Here is a 13,821-nt window from a genome sequence, read left to right as displayed (position 1 = left end):
TCGTGACCTAGCATCTGGCCGAGGACTGTACCATTGGGCGTCTTAGAGACCCCTGAGGGGACCCAAGACTAGGGCCTGGCTTCCTGCGCCCGAGGGGTCCGAACCCCAAATACCTCCCTGCTCCTGGGTACAAAGCCTGCCTTTTCCTCGCAGCAGAGAGGATGAGCTCACGGCACAGCCTCCCCTGCCCGCATCGGCTGCCCACTGAGCGGGGAAAGGAACGTGCGGGGCGCCTGCCCCAGGCCCGCCTGGCAGCCCGGCTCCCCGCCCTGCCTCAGCCCTGCACCTGAGGCCCCAGCCCTGCACTTGAGACCCCAGCTGTGTTTGCATTAGCCGCACTTTCTGTTCCGCTAAATGTATTTTGGAAGTGGCGCCCGTAGACAGGAGTGTGCACAGAGCATCAGGGTGGGGCTGGATGGAGTCCCCATCCCTGTCCCCTCCCAGGCCCCCCCCCCGACAGAGGCACCTGTGCCCCTCGCCCCCAGGTCACGCGTGCTTGCTGCACTTTCTGTGCGCTTTTAAGTCCTCTGGCAGCCAGGCTTACTTGGATCCGTATCTGTTCTCCTGGGGGTTCTGGGGGCCCCTGAGCCTGAGGCCGCGGCCTCTGTGGTCCTGACCTGAGCTTTAGAGGTCAAAGACCAGCTTCATCTGTTCTGGAAGCCCCAGGATGTGCATGGGCCCAGTGCCCTCGACCGCCTGTGCGAACCTGGCCGCGACTGCTGGCCTTGACCAGGCGCCGAGCCGGCAGGGCCGGCGGTACCTACCCAGGTCCTGGTTGTGCGCCTTCTCCTGGCCTTCGAAGTACAGCAGGCTGTACCCGCTCCAGAGTTTGTTCATGCCCACGGGGCACATGGGCTCCTGGTCCGTCTGACTGTGCTTCACCAGGAGGTAGCCGATGCTGACACTGCGGCCGGGCATGCCGGGCAGGCCGGGGGTCCCTGGGCGGCCCGGTGCCCCTAGAACGGGGAGAAAGTGGCCGCCTTTCAGCTACTGCCTGGGCCTCTGCTTTGCGGCTGCCGCCTGCGTTTTGCCCGCAGCCTGGCCCTCGCCGGCCGTGCCCCGTGGGGGACCCGCGAGCGTCCCGAGCGAGGGGCAGACAGAGCCAGTAGGAAGGGCCCGGAGGACTGCAGCCCAGCCCCCGCCCAGCCGACCGGCCTCCTCTGCCCCAAGCGCCAGGCTGAGGCACTTCGGGGACAGGCGACTCGCTGCGCCCCCCCGGGTGAGGGGTCTGCCTCCTGCGGTGCCCGCCCGGGGCTCAGGTCTGAGCACCGCCGCACGTCTGCTCTGCCTCCAGCAACACAGCCCTTCAAATGCTGGGCACCAGCCGTCCAGGCTGAGCTAGTTCTTTGTGCACAAACTGCCAGTGTTTCTGGCCCGCCCCGCCCTGTGCACGCACAGCTCGTTTTAAGAAATCAGTGACAGGACTTGACGAGCCCTCCTGCCAGCGTCATTTGTCCGTCTCTCCGGCCCAGGCCTTTGAGACCTTTACAAGGCCTTTTCTCAAAGAACGGGGACTGCCTCCCTGTCCGAGCCACCTGCGGGCCCATCAGCGGAAGGAAGGAGGCCCGGCCTGTCCGGGGACTCTGCTCCTGGTGTTACCCAGCGCCCCCAGCACCACGGCTGCGGAGGGGACAGCCTCTTCCTGCTCGCTCGGGGCTGGCTCACCCCTCCCGACGGACCACAGGACACTGGTCATCGGCAGACATGGAAGAACGGCCTTGCCCTCTGCCCCTTCTGTGTGTCACTCACCTTCCTGGCCGATGGGGCCCTGCTGTCCCACGGGCCCCTGGTCTCCTCGGAACCCGGGAACGGCAGACACGCCGCCTCTTCCCTGGGGCCCTGCCTTCCCGGGAGCCCCGCGGAAACCTGCACGGCCACGAAACGAGTGTGAGCACCAGGGGCGGAGCCACCGGGCTCGGCGTCACTGCTGCTCAGCAAGGGCGTTCGGGGAGGAAACGGGAGCGAGAGGCTGGCAGGAAAAGGGGTGCCTACCTGGCTCTCCAGGGGGGCCCTGGGGCCCCATCTCTCCCTGGGCCCCCGGGGGGCCTCTCTTGCCGTGTGGACCCACTGGCCCTGGCTGGACGGTGATCCTCTGGGGGATCCCCGCGATCCCCGGGGACCCCAAAGAGCCGGGGGTGCCTGGAAAGGGCAGAGAAAGGCCAGGTGACACAGGGGCCTCCTGCGTGGCCTGCATCCCATTGTTTCATCGTTGAAGCCAATCCTGGTGCCCCCGGAGCCACCTGCTGCCCAGAGAACGGCCCGTTGGCGAGGCCGTCAGTCACCCGGCGGCGGCGGGAGCCACGCAGGTCTCAGCGTGGCGCTTCAGAGGACGGCCTCGAGGGGTCCCCCAGTCCCGGGGGCCGCCCAGCCGAGGTGCAGGGCCACTCACCTGGGAGTCCTCGGTCTCCTTTGGGCCCCTTNCCCCTGCGAGACGAGCCCTCGGTCCGCGGGCACCGTTACCTCTCTCTCCCGGGAGCCCGAACACGCCAGGCGGGCCCTGGGGCCCGGGGTCCCCGCCCCATCCTTTGGTCCCGGGGTTTCCTGGGGCTCCTGGGTTCCCCTCGTCTCCTTTCCTTCCAGGGAGAGCAGCGGGGCCAGGGGGCCCCTGGGGCCCTCGATAACCTGTCGACACACGTCACCAGAAAGAAGTCACACGGGAGGAGGGCGCGGGCACGGCCCGTCGGGGGTCTCCGGCAAGCCCACCCCTCGGCGACTTCCCTTACTGCGGTAGAACACACGTAACATGAACCTTACCATTTTAACTATTTCTTTTTTTTTAATTAAAAACTTTTATGTTTATTTTTGNACTGAGCCCCCCAGGCGCCCCCATTTTAACCGCTTCTAAGTGTGGGGTTCAGGGGCACTGAGCACACCGGCACGGCCATCGCCACCATCCACCTCAGACCTCACTCCCCGAAGCAAGGCTCTGCCCCATTCACCTGCGACGCTCCGTCGCCTCTCGACCGGCCCCCCCATCCTCCCTTCCACCCACAGACCTGATGCTCTGGGGACTCGTGGGCAGTGGCATCACACGGCGCTCGTCCCTCCCTGCGAGTGTGGCTTGTCTCCCTCCGCATGGTGTCCCTCAAGGTGGAAGCGAGTCTGTCCCACCCCTGAAGTAGTCCGGTCACTGCCGGCTCCTGCCCCGGATCGCAACGCACAGAAGCGGGAGACCTGCTTACCTTCCGGGCCAAATATCCCCGGCGCTCCTTTGTCACCGGGTGACCCAGAGACGTTGGAAGGTGGGGTGATGCCTGGAAATCCCTGAAGTCCGGGACTCCCGACGGGGCCTCGTTCGCCTTCGGAGAGAAACAAGAAGTCAGCTTTGGCGTCAGCATCCAACTTTTCCATCTATCGTTTCCCCTCCTGNCCCCACACCGCCCTGCGGGGAAGCCTCCAGCCCCTCCCGCTGCCCCGAGGGTCCCACGGATCGTGGGCGGCCCCTCGGCCCTGGGAGGCTGGCTCTGCTGCTCGCTAGCGCTGGTGCTGGGACGCAAGTTTCCTTCTGGAGCCCGCGATGCTCTTGGTCCGCCCTGGGGGCACCCCCCTTCCGTAGCCCGGGCCCCAGCTTTGCACGGCCGACCTCACTGCTTGCGGATCCTGTGCCTGCCAGTCCTCGTACTCGCAGGATTTACTGGGGACGCGCCATCAGTGCTGGCGGGCCTCCTGGACACGCAGAGGACGCAGTCGCCTGCATCCCCACCCACGTCCCCATTTCAGCTCCGAGTATCCTCTCTGGGTTGGTTTAGTGCTCTGGTTTTTACGTTTTTGTGCTTCTTACTGGTGATTTCACTGTTAAACTGTCCCTGTCCCTCCCCGGTCATGGTGAAGTCCTGAGTGGCATTCCTCCGCTCAGGAAGGCGGGGGCGTGCTCACGGAGGACACGTGCGTCAGAGACTTCCTTCGGGCAAGAGACAGAGGTGATGGCCATGAGGTCCATGTCAGTGTGTCAACAACACACGTCAAATAAGGTGTCTTTTAACAGAAACACACTTAGAGCGAGGCTCCGTGTAGACCGGCCGATGAACACGTGAGCAGGGCTCTCAGCAGCCCAGCCCCGCATTTGCACGAGATTCGCTCATTCAGGATCCGCTCCGTGTTTGCTTCGCAGAACAGAACGCAGCACGGGACAGGGCTGGCCTCAGGCACCGACCGAGGACAGACCGTGGAGGACAGTCCCCACGTGAGCAGACCTGTGGGCGGCCCCTCCTCCCGCGTGTCGGTTACAGGTGCCCATCCGAGCTCAGCGGCCATGGGACCCGCCCGTGGGGAGGCGGGTGGTTTCTCTTCTGATTGCCAGGCTATTTTTCTGGTGCTGGTTTTCTCTGACAGTCCGGAGGCCAGAGAGGAGCCTGGGGATCTGGGGCCATCGTCCTTCTGCCAGGCGCACGGTCCCCGTGCGGCTTCCTGGCTGGTCCTCAGCAACACCGCGGCTCTGATGCCCACCACGGGGCGTGCTCTGTGCAGCCGACGGAGAAACACCTGGGGTGGGGACCCCGACAGGTGTCGTCTTCGTCTACTGATTACAGGCGGCCATCGAGCTCCCCTCTGTCGTCTGCCAGGAAACGACGCCGGCCGAGCTGCGTCTAACCACTCACACGGTGACCGACACAGGCGGTGAGCATCAGTGAGTAATGGCAAAAACTCGAGTCGGAAGATCCAGATCAGCCAGATTCCCACGACCAGCTGCAGCGACAGGGCCTCTGTGAACGACACTCCGAGTGACCCAGACCCAGTTTGCTGGAGTCGGGGTCAAAACAGGCCCTTTCCCTCCATGGCGCCCACGGATCTTCCTGAGTATTGAATAAGCCCCGGACTACCCGAGGTTTGGCGAAAGGCGGTGCGGCACAGGCAGACTGTGACCTGAGCCCCAGCGTCAGCGGCAGGAAGCATCTGGGCTGAAACCTGGGCTTCTGGCCGGAGATGAGCCCCAAGGGAGGGAAGACAACGGCTCGTGGTCACCTGCGATCCTTGGAGGACAGTGCATCCTCACCGGCCACCCGCGTGTCCCCATGGAAAGTCTCCTTCCCCTACGGCAGCCGGAGGCCGCGGCCCAGTGGGCAGCACCAGGAGGCTGGCTGGGCTGCTGTGATCTGATGCGGGATGAGGCCCTCGCAGGGGACAGCTGCTTCGCCAGGAGCCACCGGGCCTCGGGGCTGCGTGGGAGCCCGTACGCTCTGGGTGCCTCTGATGGAGGGCAAGGGTTAGGTTCACGAAGAATTCTGGGAAACAGACGGTGCACAGGTAATACACAATGGGATCGTGGGCGGGGCAGGGGGTGTCTTTCAACTGCGGTCACAGAGAGTGACTTCATGACATTCTTCTCGAACTTCTGGTCTGCTGAACACTTACTCAGCGGCGGGCACCGCGCCGAGGTGTAAGTGGGAATAAGAGGTGACTTCTGTCCTGCTGGAAACCGTAATCCAGCCCTTGTTGCCAGTTTCTGAGCCTGAGCGGCAGGCCGTGTGCATCAGACGTCAGCGCACGTAGGAGCGCAGGAGCCGGCGACTTGTGAGCCCTGTTCGCGAGCACCGTCTGTGCCTCTCACTTCCCTCCGTCCCCCCGGGCGGGGCCTCACCTCCACATCCCAGGGCCGCCTTCCTCGGCCTGTCAGAGGGCAGATGCTCTCACGAGTGGGATTCTCGGAAAAAATGCTAACTGGGGGCCTTGTAGAGAAGCCAGCCTTGCTTTCTGGGCTTCCGCGTGTAAGAGCTTCACTGCATGATCTCACTGCACCCCCTCGATACCCAGAAGGTGTGTTTCTACCTTCGTTTTATAAGCAAAGCCACATCCAAGGTCGCACCAAGTGAGAGGCAGGACAAGAACACACATGCAGACGTCTGACTTCAGAGTCATGGGCACAGTCACTCCACTGGGGGCTTGAAGGAGGCTGTGCTGATGCCCTGACCCTAGATCCCCACCCCTGAGCAGGGATGTGCTGGTCAACAGACGCTAGATCCTCACCTCTGAGTGGGGATGTGCCGATGGACTGACCCTAGATCCTCACCCCTGAGCAGGGATGTGCTGATGGACTGACCCTAGATCCTCACCCCTGAGCGGGGATGTGCTGGTTGACAGACCCGGGCTGGGGCTGTGTGAGCACCATGCAGCCTCTCAGGGCTCATAGTCAGGCCCCAGCTGGCTGAGCATCTCATCAATCTCTTGCCTTCAGATCAATGCTGTGGCGCTCAGATATCAGGGGATTCTGGATCCCAGCTCTTTGAAAGGGAAGAGGGGCGGTGCCAGACCTTGGAGAATCACGCGTGTGGTCTGTGAGCCTTCGGACACCTGCTGCTGTCGGTGGGGGGTCGAGTCGCTGCCTTCCTTGGGAACTGACCACCCTGTGGGGTCGCTGGCTCTAGCTCACGCGGGTACCCTGACCCTAGCATGCCCTGGGCCACCGTGTGACAGGCCGGTGCTGTGTGCTGTGCAGCACCAACAGCGAAGCCCTGGCTCAAGGCTCCGCTGTGAACGAAGTGCGGGCACGCTGGGCGTGTGGGGCCCACGACCGTCAGCCAGCAAACCCTCAACGAAACTGTAACACTTCGGGCACACTCTCCCTGTGGATACTGATCATGCTTCCATCTGGAAGCAATTCCCACCTCAGGCTAGGCTCGCTCCCGTGTGCCGGGGGCTGGGGGTCCTTTCCCAGCAGGTGACACACTGTTCCCCGCTTGGCTCCTACCGCAGGCCAGGCCTGCCCGCGGGGTTCGGCTCTGTGATTGTAATGCTTACATTTAAGTGTTCATCCGCCACGGAGAGCCTGTGACGGGTAACCCGTGTGCCGGCGCCCTGGGGACACAGCAGGGAGTGTGGTCCCTGGGGGACCGGCAGCATTTCCCTCCCCCAGGCAGAGTGGTCGCTGACTCACCCCCGATGGGCTCTGAGAGTGTGAGGGAGGAGGGCTGGCCGAGGGGCTCTGCAGCAAGAGTTCTCTGCAAAGCAAGCGGCCCTTTCCAGAGACCTCTGCACGCCCATCTCTCAGACTCACAGACACCCTGGGTCTGGTGCCTCTGGCTGGACTCACCTGGATCTCCTCGCTCCCCTTTCTGTCCTGGGGCTCCGATAGGGCCTGGGCGGGTGTTGGCCTCTCCTGGGTCACCCCTGTCCCCGGTGGGACCGGGGAAGCCGGGGTCTCCGTGGGCGTCCACACCTGTGCAGGGTGGACACAGCAGCGACGTCAGCGCTTGGCCGCGCCAGGCTGACTTCGGAAGAGAGGGGGCAGTAACGCCGTGCACTGGGGCTCAGGGACAGAAAGCCGGGGGGGGCGTGCAGACGCCTGCTAGCCGTGCGGCCCGTGTCCCCGACGTGATTGTGGTTGGACCCCTTCTCCGTCTGCAGAGCCACTGGGGAGCCTGTGTGGCCTCCATCTGGCTCCCTGAGCCCCTGGGTCCAGGACGGCCCCCCAGCCCCTCCCCCCCACCGCTGGTGTGGTCAGGTGGCTGGCACAGGACCGCGTACCTGGGGATCCTGGAAAGCCCTTGGTGCCCGGCAAGCCGTGTAATCCGCTGATGCCTCGGACGCCCGGAAAACCTGTGTGGGTTCCACTCGGTTATTCCGTGGCCGGAGCACAGAGACACGCTTCAAGTAATTCGCACCTTGTTTTGTCTTGTCCTCTGCCCAATTTACTCAACATCCCCGCACACAGCAGGCAGTGCTGCATAGCGCGACTTGTACGTCACTTTCCTGTCACCCGGGACACCTGTTGAACTTAAAGTCTGTCTTCACGGAATCTTTTCACAGGCTCGTTGCAGCCGTGGGGAGCTGGATGGAGGCGCGGTTTCTCCCCCGACGCTGCGGCACTGTGCGCGCTTGGTGCAAAAGCCGTGCTTGGAACCAAGGCTCTAACCAGCATCACCCTCCCTCCGGAGTCCCGGGCACACACTTCCCTAAGTAGGACCCGGGAGGCTGCTGGCAAACAGGCACGATGCCTCCTGGGATGTGGGCAGCGAGTGTGGGCGGGGGTGGCCCCTTAATTCTGGGTAAGACAGCCCCCCCGGGCCGGGGTAAGCGCCCAGCTCCCGCCCAGAGCTCGGCCAGACCTGGCCGCAGCCGGAAGCCCTGGACAGGACGGCGGGGACGCTGGCTTCCGCCCCTCTGTCCCACCTCGGCATTGCCGTGCGCCGACCAAGAGGCCAACCCGGGTCCCGGGGCCTCTCCCCGCCTGCAGGCCGGCTCTGAGCGGCTCCGGCGCCCGTGTCTGCGGGGGGAGAATCGCTCTCACCTGGTGAGCCTGGGGCCCCGGGCCAGCCGAAATCTCCTTTGTCACCGGGCGCTCCTGCCCGTCCGGGCTCTCCCTGCGGCCCCTGGAGCCCAGTCAGTCCCGGGAAGCCTGGGGGGACAAACACACCCTTAAGTGGGACCGGAACCCTGAGGAACCCCAAGGCCTCGCCGGCCTGCAGCTCGGTTCCTGCCTGGAGGAGGAGGGCCTTTGTGGGAAAGGAAGAGCCTTTCTTCCAGCCGGGAGTGTGCCGCACGCACAGGCTCAGGGCCGGCGGCTCAGCTTTGCCAGACAGGGCAGCCCGCGTTCTCCCAGTGTTGACCCGCCGTCCGCTGGGGGTCTGAGAGAGCCCGGGTCACCCCGGAGGGCTAGCCGCAGGGTTCCCAGGTCCCACGCAAAGCGAGGCAAACACAAAGCAAAAGCAGGAACAAGAGAGAAGCGGGGAAGTAGTGCCCTGTGTGCTTTCCAAGCTAACTCGGGATCCACAAACGCGTTTCGAATGCACACAAGGGGTGCTGCGACCAGAACGCGGCCTGCGTTTACGGGGAGACGGACGCCGGGCCCGCGGGAACTCGGGCGTCAGTTCCTGTGCGTGTCCCCGGGGCTGGCCGCCTGGTCCCCTCCGCGAGGTCCGTCCTAAGGCAGAGCTGGGTGACGGGTGACAAGGAAGAGCCGGCTTCCTGGGGTGCAGTGTGGTGGCGGCAGACTAGGCCACAGGCACGCCGGCCACCTCTGCTCTGGGCTCGCGAGGTTCAGAGGCCCGGCTGCGGCGTGGGCCCGCGTGACAGCACGAGATCGTACCTGCCTGCCCTTTACGTCCGGGAGGGCCTTGCACGCCTGGCACGCCTGTGATCCCGGGGAAGCCGACTTCACCCTCCGTTCCTTTCTCCCCAAAGAATCCCTTTAGACCTGCAAGCACAGAGTTCCTGGTTGGAGCGGAGCAGGCCCCAAGGGGACGCCCGGTGAGGGGTGCTGTCACTCCACATCGGTGCTTCTGCTGTGAACGGCTCCGTGTCTGCACGAGTTCCTTCCCTGACTCGTGTTTTACAGAATTCAGTGGCCCCACGTCCTGGTATTCATGCCCTTGGGCATGGATGGGGCTGACCTGGGTGACCCCAGGCCACCGTGTCACTTCACTGGCCTTAGAACGCAGCATGCATCCCTGCTTTCACTTTGTCACCCCTTTGGATATCACCCCTTGGATGGCTGGCTCTGGAGAGGATGCCCAAGCCGTGCGGGGAGAGACCCACGTGGCAAGGGGGCTGAGGCCTCCCGCCAACGCAGCTCTCGGGCGCCATCTTGGAGTCAGAAGCACCGTGCTCCTGAATTCCTGGCCCTCGGAGACCAGGAGATACTACCTTTTGCGGATGTCCTAGGCCACTGTGTTTTGAGCACCTTGCCCAGTAGCCAGAGACCACCAAGTAGGCCCCCGTTGGAGTGGTTTTCCACGTGTAGTGTGTCCAGAGATCTGGGGAATCTGTTCTACGTGCGGATGACTGAGCCTCTGACCTAGGGGGTGCTCGGCGGGCCCGGGGCAAGGCCTGCGACCGCACCCGCAGCCTGCACGTCAGGGGACTCCGAGGTGGCCACCAGGCCTTCACACCAGTGGCCGTGTTCTCGGTCAAACGTTTGTGGTGTTTTGTGGCACGCTGGAGGATTTTGGAAACTTCGGCTCAACTTAACATCCCACATGATCACTCTTGTCTGGCGCCTGCTTACACTCCTGAGTTGCTTAGAAGAGGTACCGCCAGCGTTCGTGTGGTCTTGAAGCAAAACCACCTGAGTTCTGCCTATTTCTATCGGTTATTTTAGTGTTTCAGGAATCCTCCCCAAACCCCAACCAGCTGTGCTCCCCCTGTAGACGGTCCCGCGTAGCGTCAGCCCGGGGACGCCAGCCTGAGCCCCGCCCCCGAGGCCCTCCGGCCGCCCCTCTGCTGCGCGGGCCACTCTGGGCTGACCTCTCAGGCAGTCCTCATTGGTCCAAGAGGGACGGAATGCCCCCAAGGTCACCTGACACAGATGTCATGGCCCCTCCGCGCCTGGGACCCAAGTCCTGAGACACAGCCCTACTTCCTGGGCCCACAGCAAAGTCACCCACACATTGGAGGGGTGACAGCTGTAATTCTTGGTGGGGACAGCTTGTTCCCCGACATACTTTCAGGTGAATAAATGAGGTCATTGTTAGTGACCCGGAGCAAAGATGGTCTCACGTTTGTGCTTTTATAAACCAAATTGTCGGAAATTCTGCAGAAGGGGCGATGTAGGCAGCCCGGGGTGGCCATGTGGCCCAGGGGAAAGCCACCGTGAGGCCACGTGACAGGTGTGCCGTGAGCCCTGAGTGGCCGGCAGGCACGGGCCGTGTCTGGCTCCATGCTGGCCTGAATGGCCCTGTCCATCCCAGAGCTGTTTCTGGACAAGAACCACCCCATGGAGCAATCACACGGACAGGCGCTTCCCCCGACCGGGGCTGCCCCGGGAGAACTCGGGGCTCCAGCTCAAGCAGTGAGGGGTCCCCAAGAGAAAAGCCCCAGCAGGGATGCATCTGTCCCAGATGCCCACTAGCGGGAATGCTGACCTTGGACTTAGGGATGCTCAGGGAAGAGGAGAGAGCTCTGCACCCTGCGAGGCCCCCCGCCCCGTGCCTGTTGGGGGCTGGCCCCCACTGCCCCCTCCTTCTAAACCCTTTGCTGCCTATCACATGCTCTGGCTGTTACATCATTTGCTTCATGTCCTCCATGTCCTTTCAGGAACAGAGAGAGCTTTCTTGGCGCTGTCTTCAGGTTCAACTGAATTAAAAAGTCCAGACTCTTCTTTGTGCCCTGGGCTTGGAGACCTCAGACCGTACCCTGTACTGGGACTCCGGTGACACCAGGAGATACACTTGGCTGGGCCAGCTTGCGAGTGAGGTGCTCGCAGTGCTCAGGCCCGTCCCAAGGTGGGGACACAGGAACGACTCAGTACCTGGTACTCCGGCGACACCCCGCTCCCCCTTCAGGCCGGGGCTTCCTGGCAGATCGATGGTGTCTCCAATGTCACCTGAAGGGTAGAAAAGACGGTTGGCAACAGCTTTTCCTACTGGCAGGGGGTCAGCTTCGCAACTTCCGTTGTGTTATCATTCGTTCATTCATCATTCATTCATCATTCAGCTTTGTGCCCAGCACAGAGCCCAACGTGGGGCCTGAACCTCAAACCCTGAGATCGAGACCTGAGCTGACACCAAGGTTGGAGGCTCAGCTGCTGGAGCCACCCAGGCACCCCTGTGTTATNCCTAAAAAAAAAAAAAAAAATTTAAAAAAAAAAAAAAAAAAGAATTTGCTTCAAAATTCCTCCCAGCATCTCTGGTCTGGTCACCACACGCTTCTGGAACATTCTGGACTGTGGATGCCCTACGGTCACGACCCAGGCAGCACTCACCGAAATCACCCGTGGGGCCCACCTCGCCGTAGAGACCTGCTCTCCCCGGAGCTCCCTTGTCGCCCTAGAGCAAAGTCAGACAGAAACATCTCAGGAAGCGGCTCACGAAATAAGTCTGTAATTGCGGGGTGGGGGTGGGGGGGTGTCCAGCTACTTGGTTTGCTAAAACCAAGTCTCCAGGCTGCAAGTTGTGTCATCATTTCGCAGGACCCTTCACGTTTTTCTGCATGACGGCACGTCGTTTGCTCCCCTGTTCTTACTCGGCAGTAAAGCTTTGCTGAAGCTAAGAGTGTAGATGACGTAGGTCACGTTCACGATGGTGGCGGCGGCACTCATGGCTGACTGCGTCCCACGCTCTGCTCGGCCGCGCGTGGGCAGCCGTGCTGGGTACCGTCTCAGAGGCAGGTACTATGGATTCCCATTTGACAGATGAGGACAGAGAGGCACAGAAAGGCTAAGTAATTTGCTCACTCAGAACTGGGATATGAACTTGGGCTGCTGGATTCCCGAGCTTGCACTAGACATTGCACGGCTGTGGACTCCACCTGCTGACGTGAGACTTCTCAGCGATGCTGGCTCCTGATAATGAGCCTGGGATGGGGTCTGGGTGGCTCTGTGACCATGCAAACCATGATTTCCTTCTCTGAAGGGGCTCCTTCCTCAGGCGTAGGGCGGAGTCCTGCTCTACCCTGATCCTCTGGTCTACACAGCAGGCAACGTTAGTGGCGACTCGTGCCTGGTTACCTCTCCCCGCATGGCTAACTTGAATCTCTGGACCAGGAGAGTAGCTCTACTTTGTGGGGGGGGGCGGGCAGGTGGTGCCAGAGACTCCATTCTTGTTCAGATGATGATCTCTCTTCCTTTTTTTTAAGTTTATTCACTCATTTTCCCGGGGGGGGGTGGTTTGGAGGTGTAGAGAGAGGGAGAGAATCCCAAGCAGGCTCCATGCTGTCATCACAGAGCCCAACGTGGGCCTCGATCCCACAGCCATAAGATGACGACCTGATCCCGAACTGAGAGTCACATGCTGAGCCTGCTGAGCGGCCCAGGCGCCCGTCCCTCTCTTCCTCTCTTGAAGCTTCCTCTCCTGAGGAGTAACGCACGTCACTGCGGTGACCTCCTCACCCTCTCAGTGACCTTGGACTCACGTCCCACCCAGATAAACACACACAACGTTTTCAGCATTCCAGAAAGTTCTCTTGTGCCGTTTCCTCATCCCCAGTCCCTGACCGACCGCTGTCATGTCGTCTTGATGGTTCTGGACTTCTACCCCCCTGGGATCACATCATTTATGCTGTTTCCGGCTTGTTTCGTTCAACACGAAGTTGGTGACGGTCGTTTGGGTTGGTGCATTTATCAGTGATGCCCAGTTTACCGCCAAGTGCTCGTTCACGGCTGGAACCCGCCATGGCCCCCCACTCCCCTCCCGTCGCGGCCTCTGGGCTCTCCCAGGTTCTGCTATTCGGAATGAGGCTGCTGGGAGCACTGTCCTCCGGGCCCCTGGGTGGACACACACATCCTTTTTCTGTGACCCGACTAAAGACCTACTGATCTGCCCCAAATGGGCTAACCTCCCCAGACGTGCCAGAAAGGAGTCCGTCACGTGCTGAGGACTGTGAGCGTAAGCACCTGTACCCGGAACAGCATGGGGAGCGGATCCCGGGAAGCATAACTGACCGAGGGCCCCTCCGGGCCACGGGCCACTGACCACGCCCTGCGCAGGGTTGCACCCCAGCAAATCCCCCGTCAGGAGCAGGGGGGAGGGGCTGGGAAGTAAGACGTTCACTCACCCGGCTTCCTGTGAACCCGGGAAACCCGATGATCCCGGGGGGGCCGGGCACGCCGGGGAATCCTGGCACGCCGGGCACGCCCGGGACTCCGACGTCTCCCTTGACTCCTTTGATGTGGCCGGGCTTCCCTGGCAAGCCGGGCACTCCGGACAGCCCGGGGATCCCCGGCATTCCCGGGACACCTGTGGGGACACCGCAGCGTGAGGAGGCAGCGCCCGCCCGCGCCTCGCTTTCCACTCTGCGGCCCCGCTGCTGCGGAGCCTGAACCTGGGGAGTGAGGCCACTCGGGCGGCAGGGACGCGCGGGCCCACTCGGGCCCCGGGGCTGGGGACATGGCGGAGCCCGTCTTGGGCTGAGGGGCGTCTGGTGTGGGCCCTGATGCTTCTGCAGGTGAGG

General features: G+C 62.6%; 1 protein-coding gene across 1 annotated transcript in view; it reads right to left on the bottom strand.

The window, feature by feature from the left end:
• The window catches only part of COL4A2 (collagen type IV alpha 2 chain), a 162,884-nt gene that overhangs the window by 2,673 nt on the left and 146,390 nt on the right, over positions 1-13,821 (bottom strand). The window contains exons 33-44 of the mRNA XM_077754005.1: positions 13,426-13,607; positions 11,636-11,699; positions 11,183-11,257; positions 9,023-9,130; positions 8,225-8,332; positions 7,462-7,533; positions 7,028-7,153; positions 3,183-3,299; positions 2,390-2,622; positions 1,993-2,176; positions 1,750-1,866; positions 765-956 (exon numbers count right to left, since the gene is read on the bottom strand). Coding sequence (XP_077610131.1) covers positions 765-956; positions 1,750-1,866; positions 1,993-2,176; positions 2,390-2,622; positions 3,183-3,299; positions 7,028-7,153; positions 7,462-7,533; positions 8,225-8,332; positions 9,023-9,130; positions 11,183-11,257; positions 11,636-11,699; positions 13,426-13,607 — 1,578 coding nt within the window. The remainder of the gene's footprint in view (positions 1-764; positions 957-1,749; positions 1,867-1,992; positions 2,177-2,389; positions 2,623-3,182; positions 3,300-7,027; positions 7,154-7,461; positions 7,534-8,224; positions 8,333-9,022; positions 9,131-11,182; positions 11,258-11,635; positions 11,700-13,425; positions 13,608-13,821) is intronic.

Source organism: Crocuta crocuta, unplaced genomic scaffold, assembly GCF_008692635.1.
Source record: "Crocuta crocuta isolate KB4526 unplaced genomic scaffold, BGI_CrCroc_1.0 scaffold31, whole genome shotgun sequence".
NCBI lineage: Eukaryota > Metazoa > Chordata > Mammalia > Carnivora > Hyaenidae > Crocuta > Crocuta crocuta.
Note: the sequence above shows the minus strand (reverse complement) of the source record. Positions and strands in the feature narration are given on the sequence as shown.